This window comes from Muscardinus avellanarius (assembly GCF_963383645.1).
Source record: "Muscardinus avellanarius genome assembly, chromosome: 9".
NCBI classification, from domain to species: Eukaryota; Metazoa; Chordata; class Mammalia; order Rodentia; family Gliridae; genus Muscardinus; species Muscardinus avellanarius.
Window position 1 is genome coordinate 49152877 of NC_137795.1, and position 20682 is coordinate 49173558.

General features: G+C 36.4%; 1 protein-coding gene across 1 annotated transcript in view; it reads left to right on the forward strand.

Moving 5' to 3' along the window:
* Positions 1-20682, forward strand: part of PTPN12 (protein tyrosine phosphatase non-receptor type 12) — a gene marked incomplete at both ends in the record, with an annotated part of 117463 nt that overhangs the window by 65942 nt on the left and 30839 nt on the right. The window contains 9 exons of the mRNA XM_080701888.1: positions 1687-1763; positions 3101-3196; positions 5079-5117; positions 8558-8629; positions 11787-11846; positions 13146-13288; positions 16968-17034; positions 19547-19624; positions 19722-19820. Coding sequence (XP_080558014.1) covers positions 1687-1763; positions 3101-3196; positions 5079-5117; positions 8558-8629; positions 11787-11846; positions 13146-13288; positions 16968-17034; positions 19547-19624; positions 19722-19820 — 731 coding nt within the window. The remainder of the gene's footprint in view (positions 1-1686; positions 1764-3100; positions 3197-5078; positions 5118-8557; positions 8630-11786; positions 11847-13145; positions 13289-16967; positions 17035-19546; positions 19625-19721; positions 19821-20682) is intronic.

Here is a 20682-nt window from a genome sequence, read left to right on the forward strand (position 1 = left end):
GGTGTGATATCACTGCCACCGCCCCTCTCCCACTGGGTCAAGTCCCAGTGAGTACAGTACTGGGATTTCTCCACTGTGGCCCGCAATTTGACTCACTGTTCTTGAGTACGCAGATGTAGCTGTAGTGAGTTCCGTGCTGCTGCCGCCGGTGGCAATATGGCGCCGCTGCTACGCCCTCGGCTGTTGGGCTGGCTTTTTTTTTTTTTTTTTTTTTTTTCCTTGGTTTTGATTTCCACTCTGAATCCCTGCAGCGTGTGCTGAGCTCAGACACTGGGAGCTTTAGATGTCCTCTGCGCCGAGAAATCCCCCCTGGCTGTTCCGCAGCGGCTCCCCTCGGCTTGCTGTGGCGGTCCCGTGAATTCGCCGGCAGTATGGCGCTGCTGCCGCGTCTGCCGCGTCCTCGGGCGTGAGGATATCCTCTGTGGCTCTGTTCTCAGTCCGCTTTCTCTCTGGAGCCTGGTGATTTTTTTTTGTTTCTCTGGTGATGTTGTTTTCTGGCTTTGAAAGGCGCTGATTTTGTGGTAATGGATATTTGTTGTTAGCGGGGCTCTTAAGCCCCGCTTTTCTCGGTCGCCATCTTCCCGGAAGTCCCTTTTTATGTATTTTAACTCATTAATTTGTCATAATTCACTTAATTTTTATAATTTCTTGTGAAAATGAAAGTTGGGTCTTCTTAAGAATTTTTGCAAACAAGCCAAAATTATTATTTATAATTAGTATTAGTGTTTACTTGTATTAAAAGCTACAGATGCTTAAATCTTAGATTACCGTAGTCATTCTGGGACGGTACTCAAGGATTTGTATTTTTAAGAATTCTAGAGAGGCCGGGCTTGGTGGTATATGCTTGTAATTCCAGTACTTGGGAGGCTGAGACAGGAGGATCACAGGTTCACAGCCAGCTTCAGCCACTTGTGAGGCCTTCCACAACTTGGGAAAATCCTGTTTCAAAATAAAGAATAAAAAGCAGGGCAGGGGGTGTAGCTTAGAGGTAGAATGTGCCTGGGTTCAATCCCCAGTACCACTAAAAAATACATACATACATACATACATACAAGAATTTCAGAGAGCCAGGCGTGAAAACACGTGCTTGTAATCTCAGTACTTGGGAGGCTGAGACAGGAGGATCACAGGTTTGCAGCCATTTTCAGCTACTTAGTGAGGCCTTCCACAACTTAGTGAAGCCCTGTTTCAAACTAAAGAATAAAAAATAGGTCTCTGGTACCGCCAGAAAAGAGGTCCAGAAATGATTCTTATTGTATCTTTAATACATTTCTTCACCTTTTTTTGTTTGTTTGTTTGTCAGTAGTGGCTCACGCTTATAAAACGAGTACTTGGGAGGCCGAGACAGGAAAATCGCAAATTTAAAGCCAGCGTGAGCAACCTAGCAAGACACTCAGCAAACTTAAATGAGATCCTCTTTCTAAATAAGAAATTAAAAAATAGGCTAGGGGTATAGCTTGGAGGTAGAGTGACTCTAGGTTCAATCCCCAGTACCTCCAAAATAAATTTAATTTTACTTCCTTTCAGTGTAATGTTAGAAATTACCCTGCTGGTACCTAGACTTTTTTTTCATTAACTTTTTTTAAAGTAAATGTTCTTACTTATTTTTTAACCTTTTTATGTTTTATTAAAAATACCTGAGTACCAACGGGACAGAATTTATTAAATCTTTTCTTCTTCTTGTAGTTGATCACAGCCGAGTTAAGTTGACTTTAAAAACCCCTTCTCAAGATTCAGACTATATCAATGCAAATTTTATTAAGGTATGTATTAATGTAACATGCTTTTCTTTAAGTAGTCTTTCCACTTACCAGGGATTTGATGAGGGGAATGTTTGTTTTGTTTCTGAGATAATAAGTGTTGAACCCAGGATGCATTCTACCACTGAGTTACACCTCAGCCTTTTAAACTTTTCTTTAACTTAGTGAAGGCTTCCACAATTTAGTGAAACCATGTTTCAAAATACAAAATAGGGCACCGGGCATGGTGGTACACATTTGTAATCCCCGCACTTGGGAGGCGGAGACAGGAGGATGGTGCAGGTTCAAAGCCAGCCTTGCTGGCTTAAGAGACCCTGTTTCCAAATAAAAAATGTTTTTAAAAAAAGATCTGGGAAGCCGGGCGTGGTGGCGCACGCTTGTAATCCCCGCGCTTGGGAGGCAGAGACAGGAGGATCGCGCAGGTTTGAAGCCAGCTGCGTGCACTGGCTTAAGAGACCCTGTTTCCAAATAAAAATGTAAAAATAGGTCTGGGAGTGTAGCCCAGAGGTAGCAGGGCTTCCAGGAACCCCAGTACCACCAAAAAAAAAAAAAAAAAAAAAAAGATCTGGGAGTGTAGCCCGGAAGGTAGAAGGGCTTCCAAGAACCCATGTACCATATATATATAATGAGGCTAGGGGTATAGCTTGGAGGGTTGAATGCCCCTGGGTTCAATCCCCAGTACCACAAACAACAACAAAAGCCTGTATTGAGCCGGTCATGGTGGCATACACCTATAATTTCAGTACTTGGGAAGCTAAGACAATGGAATCACAAGTTTGAAGCCAGCCTCAGTAACTCAGTGAAACCCTGTATCAAAATAAAAAATAAAGCCAATCATGGTGGCATGCTTATAATCCTAGTATTTAGTGAGGATGAGCCTCACTAAATAGCTGAGGCTGTCTGTGAAGCGCGATCCTCCGATCTCAGCCTCCCAAGTGCTAGGATTACAACCATGAGCCACCACACCCAGCAGGATGGAAGGTTCAAAGCCAACCTATATAGGAGATGCTCAGTGAACTTTGAGTTGATGAATAATTAAAGGTAACTATGGAAGAAACTAGTTAAGAAAAAAACTGTTAAGTAATTTTAATAATTGTTATTAGAATCAAAGAATGCTTTTGTAGTTCTGCTACAGTTAACTTAGTTGACTATTTTTAAGGTGGCCCTTAATTACCAGTTTTGTGAAGTATATCTAATAATATTAGTTACCAAAACTGAGGTACAGTATTTAGAAATGCTTTAAGTGAAAACATGATTGATAAAATTTGAAACATCAAAATTTAGGTAATGAAATCTTTTTTGGTAATAGTAAATGTGAAATTTACTTTTACTCATTTTAGGGTGTCTATGGGCCAAAAGCATACGTGGCAACCCAAGGACCTTTAGCAAATACAGTAATAGATTTTTGGAGGATGATATGGGAGTACAATGTAGTAGTAAGTAATTTACTTTTCCTAATATATACTGAGAAGTATTGTGTGTAATGACCTAAGGTGTTTTACTAAATAAGGAATTGGGCATAATGGTATGTTTAATTTTAGCTGTTGTTTACCAAAAAAACTGATTTCTACAATTTCTCATTAAATTTCTATAAAATAGTATAAATATTTTAAGAAGAGGGTATGATAATCATTTAAGTCATCTCTTACCGAATAACTTAATCATTTAAGTCATCTCCTACCGAATAACTTAAATGAAGGCAGAAAGTGATTATAGTACAGTCGTGTTGTTAACATTTTTGTAGTTATAGACCCTTCTGAGTCCCTCTTCCCAGGAAAATATATGTAAGCATATAACTATACATTTTTATATAACTGTAGGAGAATTTTCAAGACACACTCCGCTTCCCTAAGCCCTTAATAAACCTCAGTCATCTAGAAACATAGCAAGCCATTGTCATTTTAGTTCCTTCTTCCTCTTTCAGATACAGGGAAATAATGTCCTTAGATTTAGACACAGGGTAATAAGTGAGTTAGGTTACTGCAGACAGCCACCCTGTTATACTGTATACCTGTGGAATCAAAAATTTGTTTGGTGAAGGTTTCAGTTGTGTGAAGGTGGAAAATCAAGAATAAAGAGTTCTCTTCCCTCTCATGAATATTATGGTAGACTTTTCTATGACATTTTAATGATTCTAAAGCACTGGCATCCTCAAACTTTGAAAGATTAGTATGATAGGGGAAATTTCTAGTCCTTGGTGTTACTTCATTTTAAACAAAATATAGGTGAGGATTGACTAGAAATGAGCCAGAAGAAACTTTCAGGATAATGGGAAAATCTCTTATCATGATAGGAGGTTGAGTAGCCAGATATGTGCATTTGTAAAATCTTAGAGAATGTTCACTAAGATTTGTGCCTTCCAATGTATATAAAATTAACTTCCAAAGAAAAAAACACTATAAACAATATAAAAATTGTTGAATTCCAGACATTAATATACAAGCTGAAGTATTTAGAGGGCATATACTTATGTCTGCAGTTTATTTTGAAATGTCTCTAAAAAAAAAAAAGATGGATTGGTAAAGGGATAAATTGTATGATAAAATAATTTCAGTGAAATGTAAATAGTAGAGTATTGATAAAAGCTGTATAATCTTTCCTGTAAAAGTCTAACAATTCTTCTGTATGTTTGAAGGTTTTCATTATAAAATGTTAAGGGGAAAACAGATGTTATAACTGTTATGTTCAAAGACATTGTTAACTATACCATTAACCTTTAGATAATTTTGTTAAATGTATTTTAACCCATTAAGTTCCAAGTTTCCAATTCTACACATATCTTAACAAAATTGACACAGTTGTATTAAGATAGGTTAGAAATATTAATCTAGGGTTTATATATTAATATGAATTATAATTATATTAAAATATATTCTTATTGTATAATTATATATCATATTATGTTTAAGTTTATATAGGTGTTCCACATCTGAGACAGTGGGGAAAAATGGGCTTAATAATCAAGGTTCGATAAAAAGTAATATTAGATGAACATCTTGAAAGTGGCATTTTAAAATAATTTTGAAATCAAATGTAAATCTTTAAGATTTATATAATGTAATTCAGCTAAATTAGCTGTGTTAATTGGAGTCAACTCATTTGTTGTTTAGTTTAGCTTTCATTTGGAAGATATGATTTTTTAATACTTTTTTAACTTAAACCATAACTATTAAAATTACATGTTTAGACAGGCCAAGTATACTTTCATTAAGTATAAAAAGTTATTCTTGAGATTTATGGTTTATTTAAAAGCCAAAATTGTGTTTAACTGATAGGTTTTGTGTTCTACTCCTCACCCCGTTGCCCTCTTCATTTTAGATCATTGTAATGGCCTGTCGAGAATTTGAGATGGGAAGGGTATGTATACCTATTAATATTTTTCATTTATAAGGCAAAATATTCCTGGTCTTTTATTATTTTATTGTAGTTTAAGCCCAAGTAAAGTAGGGACTTATTTTTTTAGTTCTGCTATTGCTTTTATTTGATAGAATCAAAATAATATTTCATAAGTATATTTTGCGATATACTTAAAATAATTATATAGTATAACTAAGTTGTCTTCAAATATTTAGTGATGTTTTAAGTAGGATATCATTAATCAACTAGAGAGGTATTTTTAAAGAAGTATACATTTGAACAAATGAAATGTCTTAATTCATTCTGATTATCAGCTTATAACTTAAGTATTCTAATTAGTCTGTCTGCAAATACCACTGTCTCTTTTATTCTATCTTGAAAGCTCAGAAAATTTTTTACCTTTATTTTATAATTAATGCTATGTCTAAGTGAAATTAGCTTCAAACTGATTGGCATTACAGCATCAATTCTGAAGTCCTCAATGTAGAAAGTATTAAGAAACAAAGGTATTTAAGTGAAATGTCAAATGTGGCCTTTTATAAAAGTAACACACAAATCAAACTTGAAAAACAAATAAGTGGCAATTTTATTTGAAGTTTTCTTGTACTCATGTGTTTCATAATTAAACTGAAAGTCATTTCTAAGTTGCAAAATTTTTATTAAACTTTTCAGTAAAAGATATGTTGCAAAAACAAGATTAGGGTTGGGTGTGGTGGTGCGCACTTGTAATCCCAGTACTTAGGAGGCTGAGACAGGAGGATTGCATATTTGAAGCCAGTCTCAGCAACTTAGTGAAGCTCTCACTAAGTTGAGCAGCTTAGCAAGACCCTGTTTCTAAATAAAAATTAAAATAGGGCTGAATACCCCTCGATTCAATCCCCAGCATCATACACACAGAAAAATAGGGCTGAGGGTGTAGCTCACAGGTTGAATACCACAGGATTGAAGCTCCATTACTACAAAGAATTAAAAACAAATAATAATAATAATTAGCAAATTACATTTTAACTAATAGTATTTTTATTCTTCTCAAGCTACACTGTTTCCTAGTACCAACTAAATAATGGACAGAATATGAGCTAAGAATACAAAATATAAAAAATTGAGGAATAATCAAATTATACATTTAAGTATTGTCAGTATATGTTGTAGTACTGTCATTTTGTGGGGGTGGTACTGGGGGTAGAACCCAGGGGCTTTTCTACCTTCAGGCTATACTCCCAGACCTATTTTATCCTTTATTTGGAAACAGAGTCTCACTAAGTTGCTGAGAGCCTCACTGAGTAGGTGAGGCTGGCTTCAAACCTGTGCGATCCTCCTGTATCAGCCTCCCAAGCACTGGAATTGCAAGCATGTGCCACCACGCCCAGCTGTACTGTATTTATTGATTGATTGTATTAGGAATATAAATTTTACTCGTGATGTTTTCTTAAGTAACTATAAAAGTTTAGGATTTCTCTTTTAAAACTCTGTGTGTGTGTGTGTGTGTGTGTGTGTGTGTGTGTGTGTGTGTGTGTGTATTCAGAGGTATTCTACCTCTGAGCTACACGCCCAGCCCGATGTTATTTTTTACTTGGAAACATTCATTTAAAACTTATTTTAAACAAATAAATTGCAGAAGGCCTTGCTAATTTTCCAAGGCTGGCTTCGAACCTGCAGTCCTCCTTTTCTCAGTCTCCCATGTACTGGGATTCTTTTAATACTATTCATGAACTCACATGGTTTAGTGGTGCTGAGGGTGGAACCCAGAGGCTTTCTACCTCTGGGCTATACTCCCAGACCTTTTTTTTTTTTTTTTTCTTTTGGTTGCTGAGAGCCTCACTAAGTAGCTGAGGCTGGCTTCAAACTCGTGTGATCCTCCTGTCTCAGCCTCCCAAGCGCAGGGATTACAAGCATGCACCACCACGCCTGGCCTCATATTATGGTTTAAATAATAATACATGGTGAAAAATTAAATTGAGTGTACAATCTTCTGAAGCTAAAGGTTTTATTATTTATAGTGTTCTGTTAGTGTGGATCAAAACTTCCTTATCAAGAATACTTGGGGCCACAAATTTTGCACATTTTATAATAGTTACTTACACTTTCCCAGGTGAGAGCATCCCTATCCAAAAATCGAAAATCAGCAGTGCTTCAAAATCTGAAGCTTTTTGAGCACCAATATGATGTTTAAAATATGTTTTGGGTTTTTTTTGGGAGGAGGGTGTGTGTGTGTGTGTGTGTGTGTGTGTGTGTGTGTGTGTGTTGCTGGGGATGAAACCCAGGGTCTTTCTACCTCCGGGCTACATTCCCAGACCTATTTTCTATTTTATTTGGAAACAGGGCCTCACTAAGTTGCTGAGAACCTCACTAAGTAGCTGAGGCTGGCTTCGAACCTGTGCGATCCTCCTGTCTCAGCCTCCCAAGTGCTAGGATTACAAGCATGTGCCCACCATGCCTGGCTAATACTTAAAATGTTTGGAATATCAGACTGAACACTTCAAGTTTCCTGCATCAGAAATCCTCAACCTATAGTAGACTGTGGGTTGACAACTTTGACTTTGGTGTTGACTTCTAGTGTAACCTTTAAAGCATAGATGATGAAACCAGAGATACCTCCCTTTTGCATTTAGACCATGGTGCAGTCCAGTGCCCGCTTTTAGCTTCAGTTTCCTCATCTCTAAAACAAATACTCATCTTATATAGTATTAGATGTAGCATGCACCTATGGCATTTGAGCACATAATTTTGGCATCAATTGTTACAACTTTTGTACCAGAAATATAAACACCAACAAAATCTGTGTTTATGATACTGCCCATGTTAATGAGGGACATGTTGTTCATGCAGCTTTCAATTCTTACCAAAATTAATCTCATGTTTCTCTTCATTTCAACAAAATAAAACTTTACCAAGGAAAAGACCAAAATAAAAAGCAACCCTCAAAATAATATTTTTTCTATAAACGTCTCCTTGGGAATGAGGTTTAGAACTTACCTGTAGTCTTAAGCTTCTAAAAGATTAGTATTTCTTAGCTAAGTTGGCACGCTGGACATTTCTGTTTTGTCAACTATAGCAATTGTCCTGTTACAAGCAATAAAACACGTCTGGAAAACCTTTGTACTAAATGGATCTCCTTGTGCTGGATACTTTTTTTAAAAGGCAGTTTTTGGTTTTTTTCCTAAAGGAAAATCTTTGGTCTACTCTGCAGACTAGTCAGGTAGCAACAAACAATTTGTACCCTTATATTAATAAAGTTACTATGACTAATCTGAGAGGACAGAGTAGCTCATCTGTAACAACTGTTGGTACATGTCTGCCGTCTAGCTCCTTGCAACTGATTCCACTTATTCTGCTGGGGGGTGGGGAGTATCAAGCTAACCCCTAGGACACAAAATATTTGTAAAAGTTTAAAAAAAAAACTGATACAAATTACTTAATAAATTTTTTTTGGACTACAGAAAAAATGTGAGCGGTATTGGCCTTTGTGTGGAGAAGACCCTATAACGTTTGCACCATTTAAAATTTCGTGTGTAAGTAAACCTATTCTTATGTGTGTGTGTGTTTAATCAGAATATTGGCATGGTAAACTGATGAACAGTATAGTATTTTAATTGTTCATTTAATTTTATCTATACCTTGGTTGATGTGAGCCCAACACTCAATTCCATATAAACCTACACTTATAATAACAAATAGTAATAATGTTTGTTTTTATACTATATTTAAATTTAGAAGTTTTGGGAGTGACTTTTATAAATGTGTAATTTCCTTGTATAGTGACAGTTTTGTATATCTGTTGACTATGTGTATATATAACAGTAACTGCTTTGAATGGTTTATTTGGAAATTGGTATATGCATTTCAAATCAAATAAATGGGAAAGACTTTTCATAACTCAATTATTGTGTTATATGTATCATGTTAACCTTTCATATCTGAGTTGTTCTTCCCAAAATTGTTATAATTATGTATAAAAATGAGTTTGAGAGCTGAGTATAGTGGTACAGCTTGTAATCCCAGTACTTGGGTGGCTAAGAGAGAAGTCAGCCTCAGCATCTTAGCAATGCCTTTTGCAATTTAGTGAAACCCTGATTCAAAATAAAAAATAAAATCAGGCTAGGAGTGTAGCTCAGAGATAGAATACCCCTGAGTTCAATCTCTACTACCACACACACCAAAAAAATTTTTGAGAATTGCTGTATTGGTAGTAAAGTTGATTCTTGAACCTTGAACCCAGGGTCATTCTACCTCCAAGCTATACCCACCAGCCCTATTTTATTTATTTATTTATTTATTTATTTATTTATTTATTTAGTGGTACTTGGGGTGGAACCCTTCTACCTCCAGACTATTTTATATTTTATTTGGAAACAGGGTCTTGCTAGTTTGATCAGAGTCTCAATACTTGCTGAAGCTATCCTCAAACCTCTGATCCTCCTGTCTCAGACTCCCAGTAGGATTAAAGGCATGCAACACCACACACAGCTGTGGGTTTTCAATTAAACTAAAAGAATTAAAATTTGCTAAGAATTGATCCTCTTGATTTGATTAGTAAGTGCTGATTTGATTTGTTGGGTTCAGACCTGATCCACACCGAAGAAGCAAAATTTTTCTTTGAAGAGTTCAAAATGAAAAGTAATTCATATGGCTTGTATATTAAGACAACTCAGAATTTGTTGCCACCAATTCAGCTAAATACAATACAAAGCCAGGCGTGGTGGCACACACTTGTAATCCCTGCACTTGGGAGGCTGAGACAGGAGGATTGCACAGGTTCGAAGCCAGCCTCAGCTGGCTAAAGAGACCCTGTTTCCAAATAAAATATAAAATAGGTCTGGGAGTGTAACTTAGAGGTAGAAGGACGCTGGGTTCCATCCCCAGTACCACGAAATAATAGATAGATAAACAAAAATAAACAGGGTCTCTGTCTCTATCTATCTATCTATCTTTCTATATAAATAAATGCCTTTTCCTCTTGATAGAGTGTTTGAGACTGAGAAATGACAGTCAGTCATTCTGTACCTTGCTGTGAGGCTGGGGACGGGCCCATGCTGCTGCTACCCCTGGGTCAGCTCTGGCCCACTAACCTCTTTTGTGGTTAGGGATTGAAACCAGTCTGTGTACCTTCAGACTATATTTTTCTTTAAACAGGGTCTAAGTTGCTAAAGCTGGCTGTGAACCTGCAATCCTTCTGTCTCAGCCTCCCAAATACTGTTATTACAGCACGCACCACCATGCCCAGCCTATTTCATAAGTAGTTTAAACTACTTAAAGTTTAAATACATCCATGCCCATTAATTTACATATTTGGCTATAACAACAACAAAGTTTAGTAGACAAACTTTGTGGCCCCCAAAGCCGAAAATAGGCCAGGTTGTAGTAATGCATACCTGTAATCCCAGTACTTGAGAGGCTGACATAGGAGGGGCCTAGGTACGCAGCCAGCCTCAGCAAAAATTATAAAAGGCCTGGAGGTATAACTAGAATGCCCTTAATTCTCAGCACATCCCCCCTAAATTTGCTATGTAATCCCTTACAGAGAAAGTTAAGTCTTAGGCCAGTGTTCTTATCCATATTTCTTTAAAAATATAAACTTGGGCATGGTGGTGCGCACCTATAATCCTAGTACTTGGAAGACAGAGGCAGGAGGATTACAGGTTGGTGCCCAGCCTCAGCAACATAGCGAGGTCTTCAGCAACCTAGCAAGGTCCTCAGCGACCTAATGAGACCCTGTTAAAAAATAAAAAATAGAGTTGGGGGGTCTAGCTCAGAGGTAAATGCCCCTGTGTTCAATCCCCAGCATACAAAAAACTTATAACACCTTCGCTGATATTTGGAAATTGCAAAAGTAAATTACCATGATTAATAGTGAATATTCTATTAAAAAAAATAAGATATACCGTTGTGCTTGATGATCATTATCCTAAACCATGGTTTTAATTAATAAGTTAAAAAGAATAATTTGGTAAGACAATCTGATATAGAGGCTTCATCATAATATTTTTGCTAAATGACAGTAAAAGACTTTTAAAGTGGCTTTGTGATCAAACATAATAATAATTTGGGATTTTCTTCTTCATTCCTTCCCCAGTTGTCTTTCATTTAAATTGATATTTGGATATTAGGTAGGGAACATCAAACCTTTTGGAAAGATTAAATGGTTGAAAATGTACAGTGGTAGCTCCTAAAGAGTGAATTTTATTTGTATTATTTCTGTTATACAATTCTAAGATTTTATTAGATGACAGATACTTGATTAAGTAATTGGTTAATAGATAGCTTTGTTTAAAAATGCTCTATAAGCCGGGCATGATGGCCCATGCTTGTAATCCCAGTACTTGGGAGGCAGAGACAGGATCTCAGGTTCCAGGCTATCCTCAGCTACGTAGTGAGGCCCTCTGCGACTTTGTTGAGACCCTGTTTCAAATTGAAAAATAAAAATAAGGCTGGAGGTATAGCTCAAAGGTAGATTATCCCTAGGTTAAATCCTTAGTACTACCCAAAAAAGCTATAAATACAATGTAAACAAATTGAATTGGTTACTTTTCAAATGTTTGTTTTCATAATTATCAGATATATCTGGAGTTTTAAAGGTTAATTTTATATTGTGAGTAGTTTCTTTGTTTTAGTGTATATATGTTGTTGCTGTGATGTTTTCAGTAATGATTCAGATGTCTCTCTCTTTAGGAAGATGAACAGGCTAGAACAGATTACTTCATTAGGACACTGTTACTTGAGTTTCAAAATGTAAGTACTTTCCATTAGAGACAGTTTCTAAGAATAGCTGTCAACTCAGAGATATGTAAATAGTATCTGTTTTCCATAGTTATGAAATGTGTTAGGTTTTTTAGTTATTTATCTAATGAAGAAATTCAGGGCATAATGTTTACTATCTTGAGCATTATGCTTATCAAATTATATAATAAAGTAATATAAATTTTAACTTATGACTTTCTCTAAATTTAAGTTTCTGTATTTGAAGTAATTATGTTTTTGCTACAAATGGTTTTCTCTATGGAAGTTAGCAGATTATAGTATTACTTAAACAATTGTTGCAATTTTTTACTGGTTCATAATTTTTAGAAAAAGATGTCACCATCAAAACTAAACCTTTCAGTATTTAGGAGGCTGAGACAGAAGGATCGCAAGTTCAAGGAGAGCCCCAATAGCAGAAACTTAGTGAGGTCTTCCACAACTTAGTGAGATCTTCCACAACTTAGTGAAAATTTTTTCAAAATAAAAAATAAAATAGGGCAAGGAGGTATACCTGGGAGGTAGAATGCCCTTAAGTTCAATCCCCAGTACCAAAGGGGACAAAAATGAACTGACTTACAATAAAACAAGTGGATTTAAGTTTGACACATTGATTATAATGGATTCAAACAGTGCTTGATCATATGTTTTTTAATTTTTGATTTATTTCAATAGTGTGGCCAGGCTTGGTAGTGAATTCTTATAATTCCATTTCTTGGGAGGCTGAGACAGGAGAATCACAGGTTTGAGGACAGCCTCAGCAAGTATTAAGACTGTCATCAACATAGTAAGACCCTGTTTCCAAATTTTTAAAAAAAAAAAATAGGGCAGCAGATATAGCTCAGAAGTTAGAATGCCCCTGGGCTAAATCCCCAGTACCACTAAATGGATAAATAAATAATGTGGATTAGTTAGATATATATGTGTAGTGTAATGGTTACAGTGTACTTTCTAGAGGTAAGACCACTTGGGTTATATCCCACATTTGTCACTTTCTGTGAAACTTTAGACAGGTCTTTTAATCTTCCTGTCTCAGTTTCCTTACTTATAATATGAAGATAGTATCAATACTACTTTCCTCATGGAGGTTAAATAAAATTATGTGGGAAACTTAGCATCGCTATTGTGCATATGGTAAACAGTCAGTGATGCAGGTTATTATTTATTTGGAGTTTTTAAAATAGTGCTGAGTACTGCACAATAATATCTTGAAAATGACATTTAAATGAGATGTACATCTTTAAGGTTTGCAAGTGTGTATTCATAATTGTTGAATTTCTGATTTTCATGAAGGAATCTCGTAGGCTCTATCAGTTTCATTATGTGAACTGGCCAGACCATGATGTTCCTTCATCGTTTGATTCTATTCTGGATATGATAAGCTTAATGAGAAAATACCAAGCACATGAAGATGTGCCTATATGTATTCATTGCAGGTACAAAATAATTTTAATTTTTTCAAATGCATAAATATTTTTGTGTTCATAATGTAGTATTTGAATGAGGTTGTATTTTTGCATTAATATGGTTATAGTAATCCTTAACTTGTCCTAGCTTTATTATTGTATATTTGAGGCTGAGACCTTAAAAATGTATGCAATCTATATAACAATAAAACATAAAGATCATCTCTGAGGGGTTTTTTTTTGTTTTGTTTATTTGGTTTTGGGGTGTGTGTGTGTGTGTGTGTGTGTGTGTGTGTGTGTGTGTGTTAATTACTGGGGATTGAACCTAGGGTTGTTCTACCTCTGAACTACACTCCCAGCCCTATTTTATTTTTTAAATCAGAGTAAGTTTTAGGGGACCTTGCTATGGTGTTCAGGTTGGCCTTAAACCTACAATCATCCTCTGGCTTCCCAAGTACTGGGATTAGTTGTATGTGCCCACATGCCCCGCTGATTCTTGACCTGTAAACATTGCCAACCCTTTGTTCTCTGTCTTATCCACCTCTACTCGTGTTGGTTTCTAGATTACAATGTGTGATTTCGCTCCTAGAACTCATTGTTGCTATCTTTTTAGAAAGCTTCAAATAGTAAATGGCTTCCTTTAGTCATGAAAATATTAGATGTTTTTAGTAGTTTGGAATATATATCATTACAGTATGGGTAATATAGGATATTTTGAAACCCAAGTTTTGGGATTTCATCATCATTTATCAATGTATGATTTTTCCCAAGAGTAAAAGCTACCTCTGAATCCTAAGGCAGTTTATCTACTATTAACTTTTAATTTATATTGGGTTCTTCTAAAGGCCTTAGACTATTATTTCATAAAACTCCTGTCACTTTATCCCTATAGTCATATTTATTATAAAAATGAAAAATTTTCAGACTTATATTTTCTGGTTAGTTACTTAAGTAGTTGGCACAGCACTGAATATAATTTTCTCCGTGTGACTTTATTGTGTCTAGAAGTCAGTGAGATAAAAAGGCTGGCTTTTATTTCTGGTCTCAGAAAGTTTCTTGTTGGCCAGGCGTGGTGGCGCACACTTGTAATCTCAGTACCTGGGAGATTAAGGCTGAGGGTGTAGCTCAGAGGGACAGTGCTCCTTAGTTCAGTCCCCAGTACCACACACACACACATACAAAAAGAGTGACTTGGTCAATTAAAACAAGTTTTTTATAGTAAAATTCAGTAGAATTAAATAATAGGTTATGAAGAATATTTAATTTTAGAATTAAAATATAAGTTACTTTGACTAGACTTCTTTGTTAGTTGAAATTATTTCATATTCTATCACTTACCCACTCATTGAGTATATAGTTCATAAGTTCACTTCAATAAGAACTTCTATTTTTTAAACATTGACCATTTAATTTTTTTTAACTGGGGATGAAACCTGGGGGCATTCTACCTCTGAGCTACACCCCCAGCTCCATTTTTTATTCTTTATTTTGAAACAAGGTCTCACTGAGTTGCAAAGGGCCTCACTAAGTAGCTGAGGCTGTCCGTGAACTGCAATCTTCCTGTCTCGCCCTCCCAAATGCTGGGATTACAAGTGTGCGCTACCACACCAAGCTGACTTTTTTTTTTGGGGGGGGTGGGTCTTGGGGTGTAACCCAGGGGCATTCGACCTCTGAGCTACACCTCCTCCCCTATTTTTTATTCTTTATTTTGAAACCGGGTCTCACTGAGTTGCAGAGGGCCTCACTAAGTAGCTGAGGCTGTCCGCAAACCGCGATCCTCCGGTCTCAGCCTCCTGAATGCTGGGATTACAAGCGTGCGCCACCACGCCCGGCTCTATTTAATATTTTTAAAGAACCAAAATATGTTAACTGTAATTGCTTAGAAAATATGTCAACAAAAGGAAATTCTTTCCTTACAGTAGTTCCATTAGTAACCACCATTCTTAAAACCTTAGTATATATCCATTCACTGTGTATATATATGCACATAGTATTTTTTAAAAATATTTTCCCTATTTAATAGAACATATAATTTATTACTCTGTTTTATGAAGTATTAGGGATAAATCCCAGGGACTGTACCTGCGAGGCAAGGGCTCTACCCCTAAGCTACATCCCCAGCCATTTAAAAAAAAGATTTTTTTAAAATAGTACTGTGGATTGAACCCAGGGGTATTCTACCTTTAAGCTTCACCACAGTCCTATTTTATTTTATTTTATTTTATTTTATTTTTGTGGTACTGGGGTTCCTGGAAACTCTTCTACCTCCGGGCTACGCTCCCAGACCTATTTTTATACTTTTTTATTTGGAAACGGTCTCTCAAGCCAGCACGGCTGGTTTTGAACCTGCGCGATCCTCCTGTCTCTGCCTCCCAAGCACGGGGATTACAAGCGTGCGCCACCATGCCTGGCGTCCTATTTTATTTTTTATTTTGAAACAGGGTCTTGCTGAGAGCCTTGCTAAATTGTAGAGGCTGGCCTCAAACCTGTGATCCTCCTGTTTCACCCTCCCAAGTACAGGGATTACAAGTATGAACCACTACTCAGCTCCCTTTTTAATTTTTTATTTTGAAGTCAGTCATAGTGGCACATGCCTGTAATTCCAGTACTTGGAAAGTTGAGACAGGAGGCTTGCAGGTTCGTGGCCAGCCTCTTACTGTTTCAAAATAAAGAGTAAAGAAATGGCTGGGAGTGTAGCTTAGAGATAGAATACCCCTAAGACAAGAGAATCTCAGGTTTAAGGCCAGGCCCAGCAACTGAATGAAACCCTTTGCGCATACAAATTTAAAAGGGCTGGGGCAGCCGGGCGTGGTGGCGCACGCTTGTAATCCCCCGCGCTTGGGAGGCGGAGACAGGAGGATCGCGCAGGTTCGAAGCCAGCCGTGCTGGCGTAAGAGACCCTGTTTCAAAAATTTATAAATAGGTCTGGGAGTGTAGCCCGGAGGAAGAAGGGCTTCCAGGAACCCCAGTACCACCAAAAAAATAAATAAATAAAAGGGCTGGGGGTATAGTCAGAGGTAGAATGCCCCTGGGTTCAATCTTCTATACAAAAAGAAAGAAAAGGTTATTCTGGTGATGGTAGTAACCCCTGTGAAATAATCATAGTGATTTTCACTTCTAAAGTGCATACCTAGTTGAGAAGGAGTAGCTTTGGTTGGCGTGGTGGCGCACGCTTGTAATCCCCGCGCTTGGGAGGCCGAGACAGGAGGATCGCACAGGTTTGAAGCCAGCCTCAGCTACTTAGTGAGGCTCTCAGCAACTTAGTGAGACCCTGTTTCCAAATAAAATACAAAGTAGGTCTGGGAGTGTAGCCCAGAGGTAGAAAACCCCTGGGTTCCATCCCCAATAACACACACACACACACACACACACACACACACACACACACACACAATACACTTATCTTCATAGTATATTGTTTTATCTAGTTCTTTAAGGTATACTTCAACTTCCGCAGTGAAGCCTCTAAGCTCTTTTGTCAGATTCTTAATTTTGGACAATCTTTGAATTAAGTTTAGAGTATAAGTATAATGTTAAGGATGATCCCATGTATGCACTTTTAAGTTATAATTTGTTTACTAAAAAGTATAATTTTATAAATTTCCAAAATGATATTTTTGTTTTTAAATGGTAACATGTTCATGTATATTTTATTTTTATAGCTCTTTTATCACAAAAATAAATTTTTTTTCAAACTTTACATCCATAGTGCAGGCTGTGGAAGAACAGGTGCCATCTGTGCCATAGATTATACGTGGAATTTACTAAAAGCTGGGGTAAGAATAATTTTTATGTAGCATTATAGCCAGTGGATCTGTCATGATTTTGAAATATTACAGTGATAGCACATATTTTGCTGTATATGTCACTTTTTCAGAATTATTTTTACCATGTAAGAATAAAGATAATGAAAAGGTATAAATGGTTCATTTTGCATTTAACAAGAAGAAAAGGACAGTATTCTAGGTGAATGAATACCTGCATGAGAGATGTAAACTGTACACAGACTTTTTCAAATACAGAATTCTCATTGCCTTTTATATTTATTCTAAGTATTACTATGTTCAGTAATACTTGTCCCTAGTGGAGAAACTGAAGTATGTGGTTAAAAATACTGAATTTGGAGCCAAACTGCCCACATTAAAATTGTGACTCTTTACCTACTATGATATTTCAGTTCATTGTTATTTTTTGTTACTGTTGCTGTGATCACTGTGTTTCTACCACTGCTATTTCTAAGGATTTGTGTTTTATGCTATAGAGAATGCAAAAATAAGACAATTGCCCTCATTATGTTACAAATTTGAAAAACACACAGGCTTTTTATTTGATTTTTTGCTGATTCCATAATATGTTCGTTTTCTGTGCATTAGGGATATGTTTATAGTTTATAAATATGTAAGTCTGTGTTTTATATAAAACGTCAATACAGTGTTTTGTTTCTCTTTTCCCTTTTTCTCACTCTCTACTTTTTCTTCCGCTATTTTTTCATTTTTTGTTTCTGCTAGGGCATTTTAATTCATTCCTTTAAAAGCCTTTGGGGAGAGCCAAGTGTGGTGGCGTACGCTTGTAATCCCAGAGCTTGGGAGGCTGAGACAGGAGGATCGCACAGGTTCGAAGCCAGCCTCAGCTACTTAGGCTCTTAGCAACTTAGTGAGACCCTGTTTCCAAAAAAAGTATAAAATAGGTCTGGGAGTATAGCCCTGAGGTAGAAAAGCCCCTGAGTTCCATCCCCAGTACCAAAAAAAAAAAAGTTAAAAGCCTTTGGGGTTGTTTCACTCTGCATTCTCACTGCTATGACTCAAAATACTTGAAACAACTTAGAGAAAGGATGGTTTATTTTCTCTCAGTTCTGGAGATTTCAGGGCTTCCATTATGTTAGACCAGCTGAAGTCTGTAGAATTCAGGGCATGGCACAAGGAGCAGAAAGAAGAGCACAGGTTCTGCTCTTATATCATGGAAGCAGAAGCAGAAAGAGCTAGTGAAGGGGGTTCATGGATATCTTTATAGTTTTTAACTCCACACTCCCAATAATCCACTCCCTCTAGTCATACACTGCCTACATACATAGGTTACCACCCAATGTATGAGATTTAGTCCTTCATGATTCAGTCATATCACCTCTGAACATCGACATACACGACCTTTTCAGGAAACATTCTATATCAAACTATAATGGGGATTAAATTTTACTTTTGAATTCCATAAAACCTATAATCATCTCCTAGTATTCAAATGAAAATTTATTCAGTGAAACTTTTTAACTAGTATTCTACCATATTTTAACACAAAAATCAAAATTTTAAATTGGTTTGGAGAGAGAGTCATTAAATGAATGCCAGCAAAAAAAATAATAATAATTTTTTCAGGTTTGTTGAAATGTTAAAACATTTCACAAGTTGTAGATTTTATTTCATTGAGTTTGGCTTAACTTAAAGACAATCTTAGGCTTTAAATGGAATTAATCTTAAAATTTGATGTCTGTAAAGACTCCCAAAGAGTAAACATAGGAAAATCATTGTCAGTTTTTTCACCTGCCTCATCACTTTAACATATTCTTATCACCAAGTTATAATATTTCTGATTCAGTAAACCACTACTAGTTTCTCCCCATATAGACTGTCATCTTCCCTGATGCAGAAGAATTCCCAGAATATCACCTAAGCTCATTTCAAGATTGCCTATTGCAGTAGTCCCAATTTCAAAAGTACAATTGCCTAGGTTGTTTTACAATTATTTCCTGTAGATAAAGCCTTTGGGATCTATATTTTTACCTAGTGTTAGCTGATCCTTGCATGGCCAGGCTAGGAGACACTGGCCTGTAGCATAAGTTCAAGCTCTTTATCTTGTTGATAGTCTGATCCCTATAGCTTTATCTTCTCTAATCCTTTTGAGTACCTACTTTTCCTCCTTAGGCTTTATCCACATCACACTATACATTCCTTATAAAGTCTATATTCAGTTTGCCATGCCTTCCTTTGCTTTTTGTGAAATAACCTTTTAATATATATAATGTAATTGCCACTCCACCCATCAGAGTTTTTCTCAGCCTCTTTATTCCCCCTACATTACAATCATGTTTTCTTTAGCTGGGTATGGCTCCCAGCTTGGCTGCTAAGGTCGAAATAAACTTTGCATCTAAATGCAATGCACAGTGTCTGATGTCTGATGGGTAGGACTCAGTAAGTGTTTGCAGCTACTTAGCATTAATCTAAGGTCTATAAGAAAAGAATTTTACTATTTTCTGAAGTTGTCAAAATTTTACACATATTAAATTCTTTGTTTTAGAAAATACCAGAGGAATTTAATGTATTTAATTTAATACAAGAAATGAGAACACAAAGGCATTCTGCAGTACAGACAAAGGTATAGTTTGTTTTATTTATAAGCTATATTATTATAAATGCCTTTTTGCTTTATTTAATTATCTTTTTCCCTTGTTTACCATTCATCTCCCTAATAGGAGCAATATGAGCTTGTTCATAGAGCCATTGCCCAACTGTTTGAAAAACAGCTACAAATGTATGAAATTCATGGAACCCAGAAAATTGCTGATGAAGGGGTAGGTGTTCTAGCCTATTAGTTTTAGCAAACTTACTTTTTACCAATATATGATACTTAGCTTTTAATTGTTGTCTTGTATTTTTTCTAATATGAATGACAGTTATTGTTTTTATCTTACCTAGATTTTATTATCTTATTTCTTTCTAATTTTATCTCTATTATAATGGACATTTAATGACTCCAGTATTAGTCTAAATAACATATAGCTAAGAAAAATTTTCTGTGTGGATGTGGTGCTAGGGATTGAACCCAGGAACATTCTACCTCCAAGCTACACTCCCAGCCTGATTTTCAGTTCTTTATTTTGATACAGGGTCTCACTAAGTTGCAGAGGGCCTAACTGCAAACTAAGTAGCTGAGGCTGGCTGCGAACCCAGATCTTCCCATCTCAGCCTCCCAAGTACTGGGATTAAAAGTGTGTGCCACCACACCTGGCTCTAAGAAAGAAAATACTAATTCAAAAGTTTCATGATTCTGCTGGGCATGGTGGAACATGCCTGTAATCCCAGTACTTGAGAGGCAGAGAGAGAAGGGTTGCAGGTTTGAAGCCAGCCTCAGCAGCTTATATGAGGCTCTCAGAAATTTAGCAAGACCCTGTTTCCAACAAAAAAAATAAAATAGAGCTGGAGTATAGCTCAAAGAATGTCCCTGGGTTTATTCCTAGTACAAAAAAAAAAATTATACAATTTTTTACTGTTAAGCCAGGTGTGGTGGTACACAGTTGTAATTTCTATACTTGGGAGGCTGAGGCAGGAGGGCTACAGGTTCAAGGCCAGCCCTAGGTACTCAGTGAAGCCCTCTGCAACTAAGTGAGACCCTGTTTCAATATAAAAAAAAAATAGGGCTGGGGATGTAGCTCA